The sequence below is a fragment of the Podarcis muralis genome, chromosome 6 (assembly GCF_964188315.1).
Source record: "Podarcis muralis chromosome 6, rPodMur119.hap1.1, whole genome shotgun sequence".
Taxonomy (NCBI): Eukaryota; Metazoa; Chordata; class Lepidosauria; order Squamata; family Lacertidae; genus Podarcis; species Podarcis muralis.
Genome location: NC_135660.1, coordinates 4,260,761 through 4,284,223, shown reverse-complemented (window position 1 = coordinate 4,284,223; position 23,463 = coordinate 4,260,761). Strand labels below are relative to the sequence as shown.

The 23,463-nt window shown below is 49.0% G+C and overlaps 1 protein-coding gene across 1 annotated transcript in view; it reads right to left on the bottom strand.

Moving 5' to 3' along the window:
• Positions 1-8,173: 8,173 nt before the first annotated feature.
• PSMD1 (proteasome 26S subunit, non-ATPase 1) overlaps positions 8,174-23,463 on the bottom strand; it is an 89,194-nt gene continuing 73,904 nt past the window's right edge. The window contains exons 20-25 of the mRNA XM_028731931.2: positions 18,655-18,824; positions 14,958-15,050; positions 14,002-14,094; positions 11,249-11,395; positions 10,144-10,299; positions 8,174-8,397 (exon numbers count right to left, since the gene is read on the bottom strand). Of these exons, the coding sequence (XP_028587764.1) occupies positions 10,153-10,299; positions 11,249-11,395; positions 14,002-14,094; positions 14,958-15,050; positions 18,655-18,824 (650 nt within the window). The 3' untranslated portion in view covers positions 8,174-8,397; positions 10,144-10,152. The remainder of the gene's footprint in view (positions 8,398-10,143; positions 10,300-11,248; positions 11,396-14,001; positions 14,095-14,957; positions 15,051-18,654; positions 18,825-23,463) is intronic.

Here is a 23,463-nt window from a genome sequence, read left to right as displayed (position 1 = left end):
ATTTACCATTCCTCCAGTTTGGGGAGATAGAATAGAATAGAATAGAATAGATTCTTTATTGTCATTACACAAGTGGCAACATTGCACAAGTGCAACGAAATTGGATGCCATCCCTTAAAAACAACAAAAGCAAAACAACAACAACAACCAAACAAACCACATTCCAGCCACACCCACACCAACACCCATCAAACTCCCAGGTCACACTATCGAGTTACAGCATTCAAAAAGGCCACAGCTCTTGGATAGAAACTGTTTTTCAGTCTATTTGTCCTTGACTTGATGTTTCTATATCTCCTGCCAGAAGGCAGTAGTGCAAACAGACTGTGCCCCGGGTGAGATGAATCCTGCAGGATGTTGTTTGCTTTCCTAAGACAACGGGAACCGTACAGTTCTTCCAAAGATGGGAGAGGATGACCAATAATCCTTTGGGCTGTGGTTATGACCTTCTGGAGCACCTTCCTCTCCCTAGCTGTACAACTGGAGAACCAAGCACAAATACAGTATGTAAGAATGCTCTCTATGGAGCCTCGGTAGAAGGACACCAGCAGTCTCTCACTCAGATTGTTCTTCTTCAAAAGTCTGAGGAAATAAATTCTCTGCTGGGCCTTCTTCACCAGAGCAGTGGTATTTGCGCTCCAAGTCATGCCCTGATCGATAGTTACTCCCAAGAACCTGAATTCCGCCACCCTCTCCACCCGTTCCCCGTTGATATACAAGGGCTGAATGTCCGCCTTTTTTCCCCTGTAATCCACCACCAATTCCTTGGTCTTAGCCGTATTAAGAGCCAGATTGTTCTCTCCACACCAAACACAGAGCCGCTCCACCTCGTCCCGATAGGCGGACTCATCCCCTCCTGAAATGAGCCCTACCACCGTAGTGTCATCAGCAAACTTGATGATTTTGTTGCTGGAATAGATGGCTGTACAGTCATACGTATAGAGAGCATAGAGCAGGGGACTCAACACACAACCCTGTGGTGAGCCGGTGTTAAGGCTAAGGGCTGTGGACATATGTGACCCTACTCTAACCCTCTGAGAACGTTCTGACAAAAAATCCAAAACCCAGAGACAGGTGGAGTTGGAGAGTCCAATCGCCTCTAGCTTGGACACCAGTCTAAGATCCTTGAGTTCAGAATCCCTTTTTTGTTTTTACCAGAGAATTGCAGAGTTGGGACTGGGACCTCAAGGAGCGACTAGTACAAACCCCTGCAAGGCTTAAAACATCTGTCTTTAGATAACCCTTTCCTGACACACAAATGTTAACGAGCTTTCGTCTCTTTTACTGTCAACTGCCATTATTTTAAAATGTTTTTAATTGTTTTGCAGCGATTCTATTGATTTACTGCCATAAAACAGTACCTAAATTGTACCAAATTTAACTGATAAATATTTGGGTGTCATCCGGCCCTGTGTTTGCATACCTGGCCATGTAGCATGGAGTCTTCGGGTACCTTTGCATTCATTTACCCTGGGCTTTGGGTTCCAGCTTTTCAAGCGGGGGTGGGGTGGGGTGGGCAAGCAAGCATCTTCACCCCAGGAAAACAACCTTGGCGCTCTGCCCAGGCTTCCGAGAATCAGTGAGAAAGGAGGGAAGATCAGAGCTCCTTCCTGCCATGGGATCCGCTGCCGCCATCCCTCCCTCGTTCCCACCCGCTCCTGCAGAAGAAAAACATCAGGCGCACTAATTAGCCGCTGGCACACCAGCCAGAGGGGAGCCCCAGGAGACGACTCACATTTCCTCCACAATTAGCCCTAACCAGGAGGGCTGGCTTCATGGCACGACCGGCACTATACACAGCAACCAGCCACCCAAGTCTGAGCAGGCTTTGCCAAGCAGGTGCCCTCCAGATGTTCTGGACCACAGCACCAATCAGCCCCCAGAAGGGACCAGTTTAGGTAGGGATGCCTTACAGTCTCTTACATTCTGCATCTCTCTCACCACCTCCCCATCCATCCATCATTTTATTTATAAGCCGCCTTTCCAAAGTTAAAACCCTGCTCACCGCCTACCTGGGAGGGAAGGTGCCCAGAACTTTTGAATGCCACTTGCTGGAAACTGCAGGAGAGGAGGGCCGCTCCTGTGTTCGAATCCTGCTTGAGACCTCTGGTCGGCCACTTGTGAGCACAGGATGCTAGGCTTGATGGACCACTGGCTGGATCCAGGAGGCTCTTCTGATGTTATTAACTATACATACTATAAAGGCTGCTAGCCGCTGGCTTGTGGGACATCTTCTGGGGGAAGGAAAGGCTAAGGAGTAAACCCTACACAAATCCGGAGTCAGACTCAGTGACTATGCATTCACACCAAAAGAACTTCACTTCCTTTTGCGATTATTGGGTCAATATGCATGCACACTGAAAGAACACGAAATGAAGAGAAAGAAGCCCAAACAAAGGTTATTCATCTTCTTTCTATGCATATAGAACCAAAAACAACCTGTTTTGCTTTGTTTGGGCTTCTTTCACTTCGCTTTGCGTTTTTTGGGTGAATATGCATTCACACGGAAAGAACTTCACTTCCTTTTGCTAATTTTTGGGTGAATATGCATGCACACCCAGAAAACACGAAACGAAGAGAAAGAAGCCCAAGCAAAGGCTATTGGTCTTCTTTCTATGCATATTGACCCACAAACAACGTGTGGTGCTTTTTCTTACTTCACTTCGTTTTGCAAAGTGTCCCTAAGGCGGTTGGATGACGCCTTGTACGCCTCCTTCCGGCAGGCAAGGTGGTGCCAAACATCTCGCTCTGCTTTCCTTTGGACCACATCAGTGAGACTCATACTGGGGGGGGGGGAGTCTTGTCACCTGGGCAGCCCTGGACCTCCATACACACTGCCCAGGTGAGTTGGACTGAAGGAACCTTGACCAAGCCATATCAGGGAGTTGGACAGGCTTGGCCTGGAGCAGAGAAGATTGTGAGAGGCGATGTGATAGCCAGCTTCAGATTTCTGAAGGCCTGTCACATGGAAGAAGGAGCAAGATCGTTCATATGTGGTGGGATTGTAAGCTAATTAAAAAAATTTTGGGAAATGATATACAACGAATTGAAGAAAATGTTCCATTTAACATTTGTTAAAAACCCCAAAGCATTTTTGTTGGGGATTGTAGGGAAAGATCTGCCAAAAAAGCTGAAAAACATCTTCATGTATGCGACAATGGCCGCGAGAGTTCTGGTAACACAAGGGTGGAAGACTGAAGAAACCCCAACTAAAGAATCATGGCAAGAAAAATTGATGGACTATGCAGAACTGGCCAAACTGAGATATAAGCTACGGGACAAGGATAACTGTGACTTTAAGGATGAATGGGAACCCTTTACAAAGTATTTGAAGACGCAACAAAGCGAACTGGACTCCTTGGCTGGCTTTGAATAAACATTCACAAACTTTTTATTGATAATAATCAGCTAAATAGTTTGAGGATCTATACAACTTAGCAGAGGCTTGACAACCATATGTCAGGAGTGCTCTGATGGTGTTTCCTGCTTGGCAGGGGGTTGGACTCAATGGCCCTTGTGGTCTCTTCCAACTCTAGGATTCTATGAACTTTGTAGCATGCAGAAAACAGCATTTTTAGAGAAACCAAAGACTGGAACTGAGGGAAGTCGGGGGGTGGGGTGGGGGGTTCGCGGGGGGGGGGGAGGGAAAATGGGGGGGACAAGGATGATATGTTTTTAGATAATATGTCTTGTTATAATTTTGAATAAAAAAAAACTAAAAAAACAACAACAAAACCCCCCAACAATCTCGTTTTGTGCTATTCCAGAGGCTAGGACCCACGAATCTTCATTAAGTGCAGAATTAATGGCCAAGGAAATTGGCCAGGCTATAAAAGGTTTTGAGGATTAGCCTTCTGGTTAGGCGTTCAAGTGGCCAGAGATCTGGAATCTGTAAGCGCAGAAGGAGGACCAGTTTTGCAACCTTCGCCTTTTCTCAGCGCTGGGGGGGAGTGCCTGCTTTTCCACCAGTATTTATGTAGGAAGATTCAGCGCTCCCTCCAAACAGGCGCCGGGTCTTGCCAAGAAGCCTGGTGCCCAAGAACAGTCAGGTTTGTTTTGCTGAAATGTAACTTCATCGAAAATAAATCAAAAAGTTGGAAAAACATTTAGCAAAGGAAAACTGGGCGGCAGCAGTTTTGGGGGGGGACGGGGACGATTGCCAGTGCCCTAAAGCAACGAGCGGGCCGGTTGTCCGAGCAGCAAGATGGATGGGGAGGCCCCCGGGCAGAATGGAAGAAAAAGTTTTTTGCTGTTCTGGCTAAAAGGTGGTTATTGGAAGAAGGCCTGGGTCACAAAACGCCAGTGAGATGGTGAACCCGTCTGGGCTGGGCCACTTCAGGTTGCAGGAGGTGTTTCACACAATTCAGTTCATCCCCATTCTTATTTTTAAAGATCCCTGCACATAGAAAAGTAGCTCAACAACATAAAGGCTAGATAGAAACCTTCTCCCTTATTTTTAATATTTTTCGAACAGAGGCCCACCTGGCCTGCCTCGACCAGAAGGTGTGCATTTAATGTAATTTTAATCTGTTTTAGTATTTTAACTTCTATGTGTTTTAAATTGTTGCTGTAATTTTCTTGATTAACATTTTTGTAAACTGCTGGGTTTTTTTAAACAAAAAACAATCAAGCAGTGTTTAAATTTTATGAAATGAAATAATTTACGTGAAGCTTCTTGATCCCGTCCAAGTGAGGCAGTGTGGTCTAGTGGTTAGAGGAAGGGTAGCCAATGAGGCACACTCCAAATTTGCTGTTAGCCTCCAGCTTCTAGGTTATTAAGAGCAGGACCTGGGGATCCCGAGTTCAAATTTTCCCTCAGCAAGAAAACTCACTGGATGTCCTGGGGCCAAGCTACTATTTCTCAGCCTAACCTACTTTCCTGGGGTGCTTGGAATGAAGGGCAGGATACAAACCAAGAAGGGAAGACTTATTAATGGGTGGCGTGGCAAAGAGCCCCCAAGTTACATATTTCCCAGATCCTGGAATTACACTAATTGTGGGTTTAAATTAACTCGTTTTTGTGCAAGAGCACCCTTTCAGGAAAGGCTTTACTCGGAAGAGCCTTCAAAATAAAAAAGAGAATAATAATAATAATAATAATAATAATAATAATAATAATAATAATAATTTTTATTAATACCCCGCCCTCCCCAGCCAAGGCCGGGCTCAGAGCGGCTTACAAGCAATAATAAAAACAAGTTAAATGATTACAACTTAAAAACAAAATTAAAAATACAACATTAAAATATTGAAACATTAAAATATTAAAATGTAGCCTCATCGCAGGAGGAGAAGGAAAAGAAAAAAGAAAGAGAGGGAGGGAATCAAATTGGCTCCAAGCCAAAGGCCAGGCGGAACAACTCTGTCTTACAGGCCCTGCGGAAAGAAATCAGATCCCACAGGGCCCTGGTCTCATGAGGCAGAGCGTTCCACCAGGCCGGGGCCAGAGTTGAAAAGGCCCTGGCTCTGGTTGAAGCTACTCTGACTTCCTTAGGGCCCGGGAACACTAGGGTGTTGCTATTTATGGACCTTGAGGCTCTCCGTGGGACATACCAGGAGAGGCGGTCCCGTAGGTACGAGGGTCCTAGGCCGTGAAGGGCTTTAAAGGTCAAAAGCAGCACCTTAAATCTGATCCTGTACTCCACCGGGAGCCAATGCAGCTTGAAAAGCACTGGGTGAATATGCTCCCATGGCAGAGACCCTGTAAGGAGCCTCGCTGCAGCATTCTGCACCCGCTGGAGTTTCTGGGACAGCTTCAAGGTCAGCCCCGCGTAGAGCGAATTACAGTAGTCAAGCCTGGAGATGACCGTTGCATGGATCACTGTGGCCAGGTCGGGGCAGGAAAGGTAATATGTATATGAAAGGTAATGTAGTATGAACCACGGACACTCCGATAACCAAACTTTGCACCCTGGTGCTGGATCAGGCACAATAATAGTGCAATTCTACATGTGTCTACACAGAAACAAGTCCCACTGAGTTCAATGGGGATTACTCTTGAGTACAGGACTGCTCCTTTCATCTGACCTTCATGTCAGTGAGTTATCTCAGACTGGCAAGCTCTCCTGTTCAGTGTTAACGGTTGCCAGAGTGAACTGTGAACCAGGACTGAGACGAGTTCAAATCTCACCTCGGCCACAAAACATTCAAGGCAACTAAAGCATCTTGCAAACCTTGTGACGGGACAGGGCAGATAATTTTAGTTTAGATTACATGGCAGTTAAGGATTACGAGAAAACCTCACTGAGAAGTTGAGATGCTCCAACAGGAACATTGAATATTAGTTTTCCAAGTAGAGCTCCTGCGCCTTGGAACAGCTGCACAAGAGGCAGAAATCCAACAGGTGAAGCAATCTCTTGCCACACTTCATGCAGGGAATGTGCTGGGTTTCTGTCTGTGTTTAAAGACCCAGGGATCTCCCTGGAAATTCTCATTAATTTCCTCTCTCAGGGAGTGGCCTTCTTTACCTCCCTGCAGCATCGCTTGCAAAAGTTCACCACTGTCTCGCTGCTTCCCCAGAAAGCCAGCTCTAATCAATACCTCTCATGTCCCAATGACGCACACCCTCAGGAGAGGGGAAAGGGGGCAGGAAGGGGTTTCCCCCTTCAAATATTCATGCCATTCCCATTACACGTTGGAAGTAATGATAATGCACTGAAAACCTCGTCCCTTTATCTGGAATCTCCTGGAAAAGAAAAGAAAACCCAGATCCATCTCTGCTGTCAACTTCAGACCATGACTCTATTTTTTAGGCATCTCTAGGGTTGCTGTTGCTGGGACAACGGGACATTCCAGGAGACAACCGCCGCCTGAAGGTCGGACCCCAATTAGGAGGCAGGCGGGAAAGATGTGAAGAACTCACTACAAAGCGGAATGACCACATCTGGAGAGCAAACCTATTCCAAGAAGATAAGAGGGGGAAAGAATGCAGTTTATCCTTCCTCCACCACCCAGACACCCTCTACTGTTTTCACAAGATTCTCTTAATGCTGCCGAGACATCACTTTTATTAAAATAGCAGTTGCACACAGCAGCTTTATAGCACTGCATGATCCAGTTGTGCCCTTCCTATGGCTTGGATTCTCCTTGTTTATTTTTTAATTAATTGCATTTATATGCCACCTTTTCCTTCAGGGAGCTCAAGGTGGTGGACAGGGTTCTTCTTGCCGCTCTTCCTTTAATCCCCACAACAACCCTGTGAGGTAGGTTAGGATGAGAAGCAGCGACTGGTCTCCAGTGTCACCCAGCGAGCTTCCTGGCTGAGTGGGGATTTCAACCACAGAGCACCAGGTCCCAGTGTGGTACTCTAACCATTACGACACACCGGCTCTTACTAGCCGGTCCGATATAAGGCCCTTTCCAATGCTAAAGGCCTCTGAGCAGCTGCCAAAGATGCAGATATTCCAGCAAGGGCTTCTTGGAGACACACATATACCTGTTAGAATTCCTGCTCCATGATTGCAGTCATGGGATTGTTGTCTTTCATGTGACGGTGTATGTTTTGACTCCACAGAGTGGGAAGTGACGGAGACAGGATGTTTGTGTTCCTGTGTTCCGTGAAGTGGGACTGCTGTCCTTTGTTCTTTCTCTCTTTGCTGCCTGATGCTAGAGAGAGAGGGAGCCATGCTGCAGTGCTCTGTGTGTGTTTAGATGTAAATAAAGTAGATTAGCCAAAATGCTGAGTTGCTGAGGTCTGTTACACAAGTTGCACAAACTCTGTGGATCCCTAAGTGTGCCGGTGTCAGTTGGCATCGGTCGCTGTGATGTTTGGGCTGAAGAAAGCTTATGAAGCTCTCGAATGATCGACCAGGAGGGAGGGAACATGCCAGTCGGGCATGTGTCTCTGCCAGGGTCCTACTCGAGTGTAGGCTGAACTCCTGACAATACCATGCGCTGGAGCATTTACCCCAAGACCTCAGCCTGCATGGGCTGCCTTTCCACAGCCCAGACTCAGAGGACATCGGGTATGAAGGTATGTTTGAGGGAGGATGTTGCAGCAGCCAAAGTTACGCAGGGCAGGACGGAGAGTCTGTATCAACACACTGGCAAAATGTGTTCAAGGCCAAATGTTTTCCCGGTGTCAAAAAACATTATGGTGCAGGTAATGCTGTGAAACTCATCTCACATCTTCCTGAAGTTGCAGGCGAGGAATAACAAAGAACAAAGCCACCGCTTGGGTTTTTTAATTTATTTATTTTGAAAACTGGTTTCTCGTGAAAGAGTACACTAAAGAGAGCATAGGTTTTTCCTTTTGTCACCCATAAAATGTGGACTGCCTGCTGCCGGTCAGCACAGAAGCGACAGAGCATGCACTGAGCTGCAGGCTGCAGCAAGAGCCTCCTCCGGGCCGTTTCCTCAATTTCAGACGTAATGCGCACCAAGCTTCCTTTAAGGGCTCTAGGAGGGGGAGAAAAATAAAGGACAGAGGAGACAAAAAAAAAAAGGGCAAGGAGTTAGTGGCAACCACAGCTCTACCACCACACGGTGCCTTCCTCCGATTCTGGGCCCAGCCTCGCTCAGCTGCAGAGGCGAAACAGTGGTGGTCTCAGCCACTCTTCACGGCTATTCTCTGAAATGTTTTACTGGGCAACCTATCCCAGCCGCCCCCCAAGCTGGCGCCCTAAATGCTTTTGGACTGCAGTCCAGAACACCTGGGAGGCACCAGAGGTTGAGGAAGGCCCAAGGAGCCGGCCGGCCCAAGGAGCTTCCTGGAGCAAGCATCTTCTAAGCAACCCGTTCCGGTTCTTCAGATCAGCTTGCAACGCATGCGCATCATTTCAGCGGTTCAGGAAAAACAACACCACTTCCAGAACATGGCTTGCTTTTTAGGAGGGGAAGACGAACCGTCTGATTTCTTCAGCCACGAACTTGCCTGCCATGTCATCCTTTGTGATTAAGGTGCTGTGACCAGCTGGAGATATGGCAAACGGGCTTCTAACTCCCCTGCTCCAAAGACTGCAGCTGATTAACAGCCGGCTCTACAAGAAACCTGAAGGTGAGGCTTGGGTTTTAGCAGGCCCAGTCAAAGCAGAAATCGAAGCTGACCCTCTGAGCCAGCCAGCCTGGCAGGAGCCCTCAACATCAGTCCAGGAATCCAGAGCTGACATCCAGGACCTGCCACGCTGCAGAAGAGGCACAGCCCTGGCCAAGGCACAAGGCTGCCTGTGGGAATGAAACGGCACAGGGAACGATGGAGCCGAATGGTACAGGCAGAGCTGAGAATTCTGCACTCTGCGCAGCCAGGCTGTTCTCAGCAGCTACTGAATTATTTGCCAGTTTTGTGTGCAGTTCTCTGTGCAGAAACCAGTTCAATCTACAGTCATACCTCGGGTTGCGAACGTGATCTGTGTGGGAGGCTCGTTCGCAACCCGCAGCAATGCATCTGCACATGAAACGATTCGGCGCTTCTGCGCATGCGCAAAGCACAATTTAGTGCTTCTGTGCCGAAACCTGGAAGTAACCTGTCCCAGTACTTCCGGGTTCAGTGCAGTCCGTAACCCAAAAACCCACAACATTCGCAACCCGAGGTATGACTGTACAGTGGTACCTCTTGTTGTGAACACGACCTGTTCCAGAGGCCCATTTGCAACCTGAAAAGAACGCAAGCCGCATATGCGCGCCTGCGCACACGTGGGTTGCGATTCATCGCTTCTGCACATGACGTCATTTTGCGCGTCTGCGCATGCGGTGAAACTCGAAAGTAACCCGTTCCAGTACTTCCGGGTTGCCACGGGACGCAACCTGAAAACGCTGAACCTGAAGCAAACGTAACACGAGGTATGACTGTACTGGATTTTAGAAAGCTAGTGAATGTCGCACTGCTCCTGTTGTTTTGAGAGCAGGTTCCGAGTGAATAAGAGCAAAGCCTGACTTTCCTCAACACGGGACTAACCACGGTGCTTGTTCCCACATAATGTCGAGGCCGGCCCTGTCATTGGGCGACTCTGTCAACTGGCTTCTTGATGGCTATTGATCCTGAATGACAGTAATGGAGCTTCCACATCCAAAGGCAGCAGACCTCTGAATATCAGAATATGGCAAGCTCCATCATACCCTGCACATGTGATTTCCTCAGGGGCACCTGGGAGGGGCGCTGTCTTGGGTTAGGTTCAGCCCAGGCAGGGACGTCTCTCTCCTACGTACCCCCATGTCTTAGTCATCAATGTATTCAAAGGGCTCCGGAGGCTCCGGTTCCTGCTCCTCCTCCTCAATCTTCGGCCCATGCGCAGCCACGGGCTCCACCAGCTCTTCTGTGTCCTCGCTGGTGTCTCTCAAGACAATGATCCCCCCAATGGAAAGCTGGAGAAAGAGGAGCACCAAGTGAGCTCAAGGTTCCCCGAGGCTGCTGGGCCAGCGAGTCAGGGTCATGCGGAAGCTGCATCACAAGCCAGCCAATCCAGAGCAGGGGGAGGGGGCAAGAGCTGGCCCCACCCCCTTGTTTAATTGCAGCTGCAGCTAAATTTAGCCTCCTGACAATCCCTGCCCCCATTCTGGCACCCTGTCCAGCAAAGGGACATCTGCACGGCACAGGAGGGGACAAAGAAGTCCGGCCTCTCCAAGGTAATCCTGACTGGAAACGGCCCACTCCCCTAGCAGAGAGAAGAGAATCTCCCAGGAAGGTCTCTTGCACAAGCCATAATGCAATGAAGAGGAGCCAGAGGTGGCCTAAGGCAGTGCTTCTCAAACTTTTTTTTCACTGCACCACACTTTCAGAATTAAATTATTTATTATCATTATCATCACCCTACCCATCTGGCTGTGTTTCCCCAGCCACTCTGGGTGCACATTCCACAAACGAGGAGCCACCGCAGAAAAGGCCCTGTTCTTGTGTTGCCACCCTCTGGAACTCTCGTAGAGGAGGCACATGAAGAGGAGCCTCTCATGATGATCGCAGGGTCTGGGTAGGTCCATATGGGGAGAGTAGCCACTGATAGCCCTCTCCTCCATGAATCCGACCAATCTTGTTTCAAAGCCTTCTAAGTGAAGGGTCCTATGGTTAAATATGATTAAACCTGCTCAAAGCCAATGATGTTAAATCAATGACATGGTGAGTGGGAGGAATCTGTTGCGCCCCCTCCCCCAGATGCTGCTGGACTACAAATCCCATCGTCCCCCTGCCCAGGAGCCATGCTGGGTGGGGCTGATGGGTTGTCAAGTCTAACAACACCCAGGAAGTGCCACAGGTCCCCCACCCCCCGCTTTATGGTGTGAAGAGGGTCGTCAGTGGAGAGATACGCGCTCGACTCACGGTCTTGAAAGGCTGGTATCGGCAGCTTTCCGGCATGGTGAGGACCTTGAGCTGGGCGGGCATCACCCGGGCCGGATTGTCAAGGAGCTGGAAGGACGGCTCAGGCTCTTTTTTCTTCTCCTTCTCTTCCTTCTTCTCGGTTTCGTCCTGTTTGGGAACGGGAGGAAGGAGGCCTTAAAACACACACACAGCCAAATACATACGAGAGGACAGGGCTTGGAGCCACAGCAGAACCTGCCCATCGTCCAGCCTTCGTACCAGCACAGACGTGCCCCACGTCAATGAATAATAAAGCAAAACGAAGCCAAAATCCAGGCACGCCAGGCAGCCTTAATGGGTTGGCTGCAAATTTTAAAAAGAAGCAGAACTTTATCCTGTCCCGTCCGATGCTCAACGATGGGTGTTTTTCTGAGCCATAAAGCTGTCTCCAAAGATGGCAGCAGTGAGAAATCGGCAGGGATTGATAGCTCTCTGGAGGCTACTTCAGGTACACTTTGCTCCCCTCGTGGGCTGACGGAAGGAAGGCTTTCCTTCAGCCTTGTTAAAATGCCTCTGGGCCTGTGTCATGTTTTCCCCCCTTCACAGGTACGGCCGCATGTTTGGACAGCACAAGAAGAGGGGTTTCAGTTCCCAGGGAGTTGGGAAGAAAAATTGCCCGGACAATAGAAGACACCCCAGAGCCAAAAGGACACAAAGATGAAGGCGGCCGGAGCGGAAGACAGAGGAGAGTGGCAAGAGCCAAACAGGCTTCAGCTTCAGTTTCTTGACTCGGCTATGAACTCACTGGCTAGTCTTGGGGAAACCACTGTCCCCCTCACTCGGCAATGTGGGCGTACTAATGAAGAATGTCCTGTCCTTCAGATGGAAGGATAGCTGCACATGAAAGCTCCTTCAAGTGGTCTATCAGCCTCCCCGGATGTTCAGCACTACAACCGGAGGGTGATGGCCGCACTTGTGGGGAATGATGGGAGTTGTAGTCCAAAACTACTAGGGAAGGCTGCAGCACATAAATGCCCAAATCAACTTCCCCAGTGCCTGCTTCCATTTTTTAGTTCTCCCCACTGCTCCTATTGCCCCCCCTTGACTGCTGGGCCTTCACCTCTGGACCCAGTTCAGGCCACCTTCACCCCCCCACCCCCAAAAGCAAAGGACAAGCCAGGGTGGGAGGAAACACAGCTTGCTGCTCACCCACCCTGGGCAGAAGAACAGGGAGGGACAGCAAGGAGCAGTGGGGCCAGGGGTTTCTGCTGGGGTGTGGGTCAGTCTCTCAACACTGGCCCTGCACCGACCAGAAAGAGAAATGGGGTGGGAGGAAGAAACATGGGAGCACCACCCCAAGGCAGCTTCTGAGCAAATGACTCGAGCAAGTGATCCAGGCCACATGCTCCAAAGGAAGGTGGAGACCCCAAGAGGCTCCTGGGGTGGTGGCAACAGCAAGATTCTTCTCTGATCCCAAACATTAAAGGTAAAGGTAAAGGGATCCCTGACCATTAGGCCCGTCGTGGCCGACTCTGGGGTTGCGGCACTCATCTCGCTTTATTGGCCGAGGGAGCCGGCGTACAACTTCCGGGTCATGTGGCCAGCGTGACTAAGCCGCTTCTGGCGAACCAGAGCAGCGCACAGAAATGCCGTTTACGTTCCCGCCGGAGTGGTACCTATTTATCTACTTGCACTTTGACGTGCTTTCGAACTGCTAGGTTGGCAGGAGCAGGGACTGAGCAACGGGAGCTCACTCCGTCGCGGGGATTTGAACCGCCGACCTTCTGATCAGCAAGTCCTAGGCTCTGTGGTTTAACCCACAGCGCCACCCGCATCCCCTATCCCAAACATTTGGAGCAATAAAAAGGGAGCCTCCTCTGGCAACATCTCAGCCTCTTTGGGGGAAATGAGTGCCCCGGGACAATCCAACCAGATACCCGGAGAACACTGAAATATGGGAATATTTGATGTAGCTCAGCATGCAGTTTTGCATTTCCCCATGTCTGTTCTCCTCTCCTGAAGAACTCACTCCAAGTTAGCTTGGCCAGAGTAGAAGCAAGGCTGCCCTCCTCAGAAGGAGCCTCCTCATCCACTTCCGAAACTGGTCGGCTTGGATAAGACTGCCTCTGTCCCGCTTGCTGCAATCATGTCTTTGCCCCTCTTCGGCCTGCCTCCCGTTCCTTTGGGGCTTTCTCTGGGGCCCAACTGAAGGCCAGAGAGTGAGATGAGCAAATAAGGGCCAGGCAGAGTGAGCAGGGTCCCTCCCTGCCCCGCGGCCCATAGCTAGGCCTCTGTCTCCCTCTCCATGCTTGACCAGCTCCAGACACCACAGTCTCTGCAAGCCAGAGAGCTTCCTGAAGGTTCGGCAAAACATGGTGGTTTTTCCAAATAAACTTATTCAATTCAGGTACCACCGTAAGGTAACTGCAAATGCCACTTAACTATGGGATGAAACCACATTGACTGAATTCATTCAGGGTTTGCTGGATTTAGGGTTTAGCTAAGATCTTACTAGTGCTTTGCAGCACAGGGATGTTAGACTAAGGTCACTGCTTCTCTCTCTTCCAACTGCAGTGTCAATTTAATGTTGCCTCCCTATTGACTGACACTGAATGGAGTTGGTGGATCCTTACTGACGCCTAAGGAACCCACTGACAGAGAAGAAGAGAGTTTGACCACCGTGAAGTGGCTCCAGAGGCCCTTGCTTCCTAGATCAATGCCCTGGAACAGCATTCCTGGACGATGATTCGGAGGATGGGAGATTATAGACTCACCACTTCCATTTTCTCCTCTTCCTTCTTCTCTTTCTCCTTCTCTTTCTCCTTCTTCTTAGCCTTTGCCGTGATGGACAGCACAGCGGTAGAAACCTGAGCGTGAGAACAACAAAAGGCTTTCAGGAGAACAAGCCAATAATGGTGCTGTGAGGGTCAGGCGCAGATATGGCAGTGGGGCAGGAGGCCCTAACTGGAGTGGTGTGTGTGTGTGTGTGGAGAGGGGTAGAAGAAGGAGGGTCAGCTGTATGACCCACGAAGCCCCCAAGATTAGAGGGCCCCAAAGTTGGAGGCCCAGTTCATTCTTGCTTCTCAAAAGGTTTGTTTTCAGAGGCTGAGCAAGCAGGAGTTCTTAATCTCCTGAGGAGCCTTCCAATGCTTCTCTGAAAGAGTCCCTGGAGCAGGGAGAGCCTCCCAGTTGGCCTCATATCCTTTCTTTGCATGCTGAGGCAGCATCCTTTGAGGGCTGCTTTTGGGGTTCATTCACAGATTACATTTTGACAGATCCATGTACACCCATTAAAACTAATAGTGTACATCTGAAAATGCTGGGCCATTAGTGGAAGCCAGTGCAAGAGGGCTTTCCCCAAGAACACTGGGGGAGGAGAGGGAAGACCATCCCACTGGGCAAACAGAGATGCTCACACCGACCAATCTCCTTAGCGCTACACTGAATTCCACCCATAATCTATGACCAATAAAAACGTATGTTTGAAATGAGGGAGGGAAGCGTCAGGGATTCAGAACTGCCCGCTGCTCCCCGCCAGGCCCACTGTTTCAGGGCAAACTTAGGTTTTCTACCACACACTGTGTGAAATAGCGCAGAGGGGCAATTTCGGCTATGATCTCAGGGGCAGAGAAGCCTCGAGACACGTGAAGGGGTCCCAATGCAGCAGCACCAGCAGGGGCAAATGTTTGTTCAAGCAACCCACATGGACACAGGAGGGCTGTTCACCCACCTTTTCTTTCTCCTTCTCTTTCGGCACCTCCAGCGGGGCTGGGTAGGCAAACGTGGAGGGCTTGACGTTGGATCTGTACTGCACTTTTGGCATCTGCAGAAGGGAAAGAGAGAGCGCGTTTGGAGGGCAAAGTCGGACAGGCATGGCGGAAGGCCGGAGAGCAAAGCGTAGCCTCGTGCGGTGCCCTCATTGGGAGACGCACACAAACCAGGTGAAGCACAAATGCTGCCTCTGCCACTCGCCGGAAGCTTCTGAGCCATCAGGGGACTGAAACATCATTATTCCATTACCAGGCAATTTAGTCCCAGTGAGGCACTTGTGCTCTCTCTGGCTCCCACACGGTACAGAGCACTGTTTGTGCTCTTGTGTTCTCTCCCGGCTTTTCACATTTCGGCCATGACTGGAAAAGGGATGTCGAAGGCAGGGCCGGGCAAACAGAAAGCGTGGGGTTTGGTGGCAGGTTCAGAACTCAGCATCTTGAGAATCTCACATTCACACATGCCCCAAGTTTCTAGCCCTTATGAGGCTAGAGGAAAGACGGAAGGAGCGTCTTGCAAAGGCTGCAGTGAAATAAAAAGGTCAGGGAGGATGGGGGGGAGTGAAAAGACACACTCTTTATTCGACGTAAGTCTTCTGAGGGATTTCACATGCAATTTCCTTCCCTGCTGTGACGCCTGTCAAAATCCTACAAACTTCATTGTGCGGATCCTGAATTAGTATCAAGCACAAGTACCTAAAGTAACACCGGCTTTGGTAAGTGTGGCCACTGGCTGCTGAATTTCACGGCCAAATTATAACCGAGAGCAGATGAGCCTGTTTGTGGACTGAACCACATGGGGCCTTTGTGACTGGGTCCCCTCCACCCTCAAAGGGTCTTAACGCAACCATCTCTCACATAAGCTAGTCCCCTATGCGCAGGGACATATTTTTTTTACATATCGTGGGGAGTTCAATCTTGTACTTCACAGACTGAGACAAGACTGCAGAAAGCAGGTTTATCCGTTCATCTGTCTGTCTCTGAGAACCGATCTGCCGCCTGCGCCAATCGTTCAGCTCAAGGTGATCTTGCCGGATTTGCAGGGATAAAAAGGTAGCCTGAGGTATGCGAAATTCAGGCAAAGAGGTGGCATGTGCCCAGCCTGCAAAACACATTGCTGAATTTGGCTTGCTGTCGTTGCAGAACCCAAGTTACTTCTGAGACGGCATTTCCATCAGGTTTGATTTCCCCAGGACACAACTGCTCTGAATCATGGCCACGGACACAGATGCGGTTGTGCAGACCCAAGAACAAGCAGATTTGGTCAGCAAGCAAAGAGAAGTCAGGCTTCTTGCCTTACTGGGTATTTTCACATGGCAATTCTCTCTGCACCTCCCTCTTCGGGAAAGCTTGGAAAACACATACCCCACAGCCCGGCCTGCCTGGGAACGTCTACAGTCCTCCACACCACAGATTCAATGGACTTAGTTGGGGGAGAGGGCCTTAGGTCCATGGCAGAGCACCTGACTTGCTTGCAGAAGGTCATCAGTTCAATCCCTGGGACTACTAGTTAAAAATTCTGGGAAACCTTCCATCAAACGCCTTGAAGGGATGCTGGCAGTCAAAGTAGGCGATATTGGGTTTCACTCCCCAGCTTCTCCAGATACAGGAAGCAAGGCTTGGGAATGGTCTCTCTTCCAGAGACTGCAGAAAGCTGCTGGCAGTCAGAGTAGATGACACTGGATTGAAGGACCAATAGTCTAACTCAGTAAAAAAGAGCTCCATACGTTCACATGATAAAGTAATGCGACTGCTTTTCTGAGTCCTTCACCAACCTGGTGCCCTCCAGAGGTTTGGGACTAGAACTCTTATTAGCACCACCCTGCGTGGCTGAGTTTAAAACATCTGGAAGGCACGAAGCTGGAGAAGGATGCAGAAAAGCAACCTGAAATCCGTCCTGTAAATATAATGTGTTCTCCTCCCACTGGCAGAAGCCCCCAGGTTCCGACCAGGCGCTTCTTGCACATTCTGAAACTTCTACTTGCAGCCTAGAAATGTCTTTTAAAAAATTATTCTCAGGATGCTGAAGGTGATGGAGCTGAAAGTACAAGGACTGCCCAGAGCCCTGGTTCTGCCTGTTAAAAGGATCAAAGAAAAGGACTGCATTTTGAGGATGGCGTTAAGAGGGCTGTGCAAATCGGCGGCGGCAGCAGAGTCCGAAATAAAATCATCTCTACTCTCCAAGCTGGCAAGTCATTTTTCCTAAACCACCCCTGAGATAAAAGTCTCCAGCAGTGTTCAGGAAGTGGCAGAGGAGGAATGAGGCGGCTTCAGTTTGATCTGCATTTTCCCTGCCCCCCCTTAACCAGAGGGACGCCAACTTCAAAACCTGCCCTCCACCCTGAATCTTAAGCTACCTACCACGACCCTGGCGATTTACAACCACTTTCCTTAACGTTGCCAGGAAACAGCTCCCTTCTTCTCCTGGCTGATGCAGATTCTCATCATGCTTTCCATAGCTGGGGGCGCAATATCCTCTCAGAGGGGGAAGCTTGAAAGATTAACCTTTGAGAGCGCCGATGTGATGCTGTGCTCACTGCTGGCTCCCCTTTTCGCCCACAGGAATCAAACGGCGCCCGAACTTAACGAAAGGGAACATAATTGCATCCCACAAATCTATTTGAAAGGGTGATGCTGAAGAGGAGAGAGATCAGCAGTTCGGGCTGAAGGAGAAGCCGGAAACTGGGAATCTGAAGGCGGTTCCCCTGAAACTGCTAGAGGACCAAACCATCGCCTTGGTTTTGGGGACAGACTTGCGATGAGGTCAGACCACTGATCCACCTGGCCTAGGATGGGCTTCTCCAGGTAGCTGCTGCTCCCTAAAGTCCCAAGAGGGTATTTTTCCAGCCCTGCCACCCAGGGTCCCTTTCACAGGAGGCGCTGGGGATTAAACCAGGTACCTTCTGCAGGCAAAACGCCTGCTTGTCCATTATAAGGAAGCTGCTATGCAATGAGTAGGATTATTGGTCCTTCCAGGCTGGTGTTTCCTGCTCTGACTAGCAGTTCCTCTCCAGGGTCTCAGGCAAGAGGGGAAAAGGCTTTTCAAATCACCCATTACTTAATTGCCTTTTAAAAGGAGATGATAAAATATTAGATCCGAGACCTTTGGGCTCTACAGGCCTGCATGTGTACTACAGTGCTCAGCTTGGAAATCACAATGTTCAACAGCTGAAAGCAGAAACCCCAGGGACAAGACAGGGCCAAACCTATTTACACTAATAATAATAATAATAATAATAATAATAATAATAATAATAATAATAATAATAATAATATATTTATACCCTGCCCATCTGGCTGGGTTTCCCCAGCCACTCTGAATCACCCCCAACAGAATATTAAAAACACAATAAACATCAAACATTAAAAGCTTCCCTAAACAGGGCTGCCTTCAGATGTCTTCTAAAAGTCACAGGGCAGGTGCCATTACCGAGAAGGCCCTCGAAGCTGGACCTCAGTGTCCAGGCAGAACAATGGGGGTGGAGACGCTCCTTCAGGAATACTGGGCCAAGGCCGTTTAGGGCTTTATAGGTCAGCACCAAACTCTTCTAAAACTCTTCTTCACTGGGTTGGGCAGGTAAGAGGTAACTCTGGACACGCAGAATGCCACCAGGCCATTCTGACCAACGCAATGCCATTTCGGCCCCCGGAAGAACGTACCTTGAGGTCCTTGTTAAGGCCGATGACACAGGTCGGGGTGAAGGCCAGAGACAGGAAGTGAGAGAGAGGAAACCAGAACCAGAACTGGGTGAAGACCAGAACGCCGACCACCGAAGGCATGTGTGTGTGTCCAGTCCTCGACTGCAGAGAAATAGTCACGTTGTGGCCGCCTGGGGAGTTAGCACAAAAGAGACACGGGAGGTGAGAGTTGCTTGGATTTACAAAGGGCCCAGAAGAGCCACTGCAGTTCCACGAGGTTTGGGCTGGTCTCTTCTCCAAGAAGTGACTGTGATTAAATGGTATACCAAACATTGAAATAAAACTATGGGTAAAAGGAAATCAAACTGGGAGGAACAAGACAGTAGAAAGAGTTCACCCTCCTCACTCCCACCCGTGTCAATTCAACTGGGTATAAACCAGGCTTTCCCAATCTGGTGCCCGGCAGATGTTTTGGGCTACAATTCCGTGTCCCTGCAAGGTTGCTGAAGGCTGACGCAGGGCTAACAAGCCAACCGCTTTTTGTTCACCTACTTAGAACAGTTCTTGCAAATCCTCATTCAGAGTGAGCGGTAGCCATCATTTGCCTGATGTGGACGGTCATTCCTAGAAACACTAGGATAACTCAGGGGGCAGAGCATGGGGCTGTTAAACTCAAGGTCGTGGGTTCGAGCCCCTCAAAGGATTCCTGCATTGCAAGGGGTTGGACTAGATGACCCCCGTGGTCCCTTCCAACTCTACCATTCTATGATCCCTCTCTAGGAACTGACCACAGTGAGCACTTGGAAAGCGGCTAAGAATGCAAAAGAAGCCCTGTAGGATCAAAGAATCCGTTGCTCTAGCTTAGTGACAGGCTTTGCAAGCAGTGGTCAGCCAGATGTTTCTCGGAACTTAAGAATAACATGTCTCCTTTATTATTTCCCCTCCAACACCAGGAATTCTGAGGTAACTTGCTCAGAATACAGAGATTTGACTCAGCTGTCATGAAGGTATGTGGCAGAATGTCTGATATACTAGTCAGAGGTATAATCCAGCTATGTAGGCTTGGCTGATTTCATCTTTGCATTGTTGCTAATTAATTTATATACTGTACACCACTTAAGAGACTTTTTCTAAGAGGTTTATATATTTTTTCTAAATGAAAATAATAAATACAAATAAATTAGTATCTCTCTGCTCCATTCTCTTTCCTTCTCCCTTATTTCCACTTGCCTGGAAGCAAAATTACTTCTCCATCCTTTCCCCCATCCAGAAACCTCCGATCTTCCTGTGCCTAATAACTAAACTAGGAAGAAGGGGAAAGTCTGCAAGAGATTACATTCCCCCTCTTGACCAGAAGCAGCTTCAGATTCTACTTCCTTCTTCCTACGGGTTATAAATCTCAGCAGCAGAATTAATCCTGCCAGATAACCAAACCCCTTAATTTCATCCTTGCAAAGCAGAGATCAGAGAGCTCATCAGGTTGATGCAACGCAGAAGCTCCCAGCCAAAGCCAAACAGAAAGGTTAGGCCCACAGAGGGAGTGGGAAGGTGTTAATCGGATTTCCAGGGCTTCCAACCAGTTAGGCAGATGGGAGCTGGAGAAGGCCACCGGCATATTTATTGCTGCTGATGAGACAGAGGGCAGTGGGACTAATCTATTTAAGATGCAATCAAACTTCAAGCCCTTTTACATTGGGGAGGGGGGGGGGAGAGACTATGGAGGCCCTCCTCAACCATCAGACCTGTAGCAGACCTGCCTGGGAGTGTAGTTGCAAGGCTGATAATGGTCCAGATTTGGCCAGAAAGTAAACACCACGACCAGAGCGACCGGAAAGTTCTGAATTTGTAAGGTGTATTCTGAAAAGGGTGCAGTATAGTTGAGTTCTACAGGATCACTCTGGATTGCTTAAGCGCTCTCTCTCTCTCTCTCTCTCTCTCTCTCTCTCTCTCACACACACACACACACACACACACACACACACAGTTGCTTCAGGCTGTGTCCACGTGCCAAGCACACCCTGCTGAAACCCATCATGACTTCGGTTTAAACAACTTTGGAATTTTATTTTTCAACATTTAGCCTCTTGACTTCGCCTGCCTAAAATCTTGTCATTTCTGGAGAAGGTGACCTCAGCCCTCAAGCATTGCATTCACACTCTCACGGTTTCTGTTCTCTTTGCATGACACCCAAACTTTCTCTTGGCTCCCTGTCCTCAGGGCCTGTCTGGAAGCAGGAAAGTTATGCGATCTTGCTCTGCTGCTCATCTCAGAAGCATCACCAGGGGTTGAAGGGACAAGGGTTGACACAGGGCTTAGAAGCAATTCAGAAAACAGGATTGCTAGGAATTCTTCCAACTCAAGATCAATTTGTGCCGAGCTGGTAAAGAGTGATTTTTCTGTAGCCACATTCTGTCACTTCCAAAGCCAATTTTTCGGCATACAGTGGTGCCTCGCAAGACGAAATTAATTCGTTCCGCGAGTTTTGTCGTCTTGCGATTTTTTCCGTCTTGCGAAGCACGGTGTCGGGAAAGTTTTGGAAAAGCTTCAAAAATACCAAAGTCTTTAAAAACCTCAAAAAAAGGCTACCACACCGCGTTCTATGAGTTGCTCCTCGAAGTCAAGTCGCAACTGTATTAACGGTGTTAAGAAAAAGGAAACAAACTTGCAAGACGTTTCCGTCTTGCGAAGCAAGCCCATAGGGAAAATCGTCTTGCGAAGCAGCTCAAAAAACAAAAAACCCTTTCGTCTAGAGTTTTTCATCTTGCAAGGCATTCGTCTTGTGAGGTACCACTGTATTATTAAATGCGTGAAGAATGTGGGGTTGTACTACTTGTTCACATAACTCGTACAGCACGCTGCTCAGAAGCAGGAAACTGGTTTATTTGCTGTCTTTCCTTTGCTCTGCACATTCATTCTCAACTCTGGACAATTTTGAAAACGAAACGAAACTGCCACCCTGCATTTTCCTCCCCATGACTGGTTCATGCACTGGTAGCATCCCAACTTATCCTTTATGGCTTGTTCACCTTTCTCACCTTTAACCAAGGCTTAGCTGCCAAAATCGTGCAGGCTGGGACTGATGGGAATTGCAGTTCAAAACATTTGGAGGGCAGAAGACTGGAGAAGGCTGAGTTACAGCTAGAGAGATGTATAGATGCCTTTCTCCCAGAAAGATCTGGAGTTCTGGAGACCAAGTCACATGGAACTCTGTGGCCTGGGAATGCTCTATGGCAGCTGAGAAATAAGGTCCCCAAGACCCGAGATGTTATCACTCCATCCCTCAAACAGAGAACCACGTCTTCCCATCAGCAGGCAGCTGTAAATCTTCTGTGTCAATGGAGGGACAACCTGAGATATGCCTTTCTGAGAAGAAAGGTCAGCCCTGTTTGTCCAGACAACCAACAACCCGAGGCAGGTCCAATTTCAGGACGTGTCAGCCAAGTGATTCACGCAAGCAATAAAATCCAAAAGACAGAATCTCATTTGGCTCTTCATGTTGCTGATGTGCTATTGGCGCTTTAACAACTCGGGGGACTAATGAGTTGCTTACGAATGCGATGAAGACACCCAAAGCAGGGTGGACGGCGACTGCAGATTGGGTGCAGGAGCTTAATGCAAGACAGAAACTGAGGAGCCTTAAGGACTGCTGCTGCGCCTTGCAGACGCATTTGACCGCTCAAAGATGCCATGAGGAGTGGCTAACACCCCAGAGGACAGGATCACACTTCAAAACGACCTTGACAGATTAGAGAACTGGGCCAAAACAAACAAGATGAACTTTAACAGGGAGAAATGTAAAGTATTGCACTTGGGCAAAAAAAATGAGAGGCACAAATACAAGATGGGGGACACCTGGCTTGAGAGCAGTACATGTGAAAAGGATCTAGGAGTCTTGGTTGACCACAAACTTGACATGAGCCAACAGTGTGACGCGGCAGCTGAAAAAGCCAATGCAATTCTGGGCTGCATCAATAGGAGTATAGCATCTAGATCAAGGGAAGTAATAGTGCCACTGTATTCTGCTCTGGTCAGACCTCACCTGGAGTACTGTGTCCAGTTCTGGGCACCACAGTTCAAGAAGGACACTGACAAACTGGAACGTTTGGGCAACCAAAATGGTCAAAGGCCTGGAAACAATGCCTTATGAGGAACGGCTAAGGGAGCTGGGAATGTTTGGCCTGGAGAAGAGGAGATTAAGGGGTGATATGATAGCCATGTTCAAATATATAAAAGGATGTCATATAGAGGAGGGAGAAAGGTTATTTTCTGCTGCTCCAGAGAAGCGGACACGGAGCAATGGATCCAAACTACAAGAAAGGAGATTCCACCTCAACATTAGGAAGAACTTCCTGACAGTAAGAGCTGTTCGACAGTGGAATTTGCTGCCAAGGAGTGTGGTGGAGTCTCCTTCTTTGGAGGTCTTTAAGCAGAGGCTTGACAACCATATGTCAGGAGTGCTCTGATGGTGTTTCCTGCTAGGCAGGGGGTTGGACTCGATGGCCCTTGTGGTCTCTTCCAACTCTATGATTCTATGAATTCTGTGAGGCGGCCTCAGGGAAGCCAGGATCTCTCAGCTTCTGCAAAATGAGGGTGAACATCATCTGGGGTGGCCACCAACCAGGGCAGCTTTAAAAGGAGCTTGGACCAATCCATGCAAGGTAAGGCCATCCATGGCTACCAGCCACAATGACTATGCCCTGGTCCCCCAGTCGGAAGCAGCATGCCTCTGAGCACCAGTTGCTGGAGAGTGCGCTGTTGCACTCAGGTCCTGCCTGTGGGCTTCCCAGAGGGATCTAGTTGGTCACTGCAAGAACAGGAAGCTGTAATAGA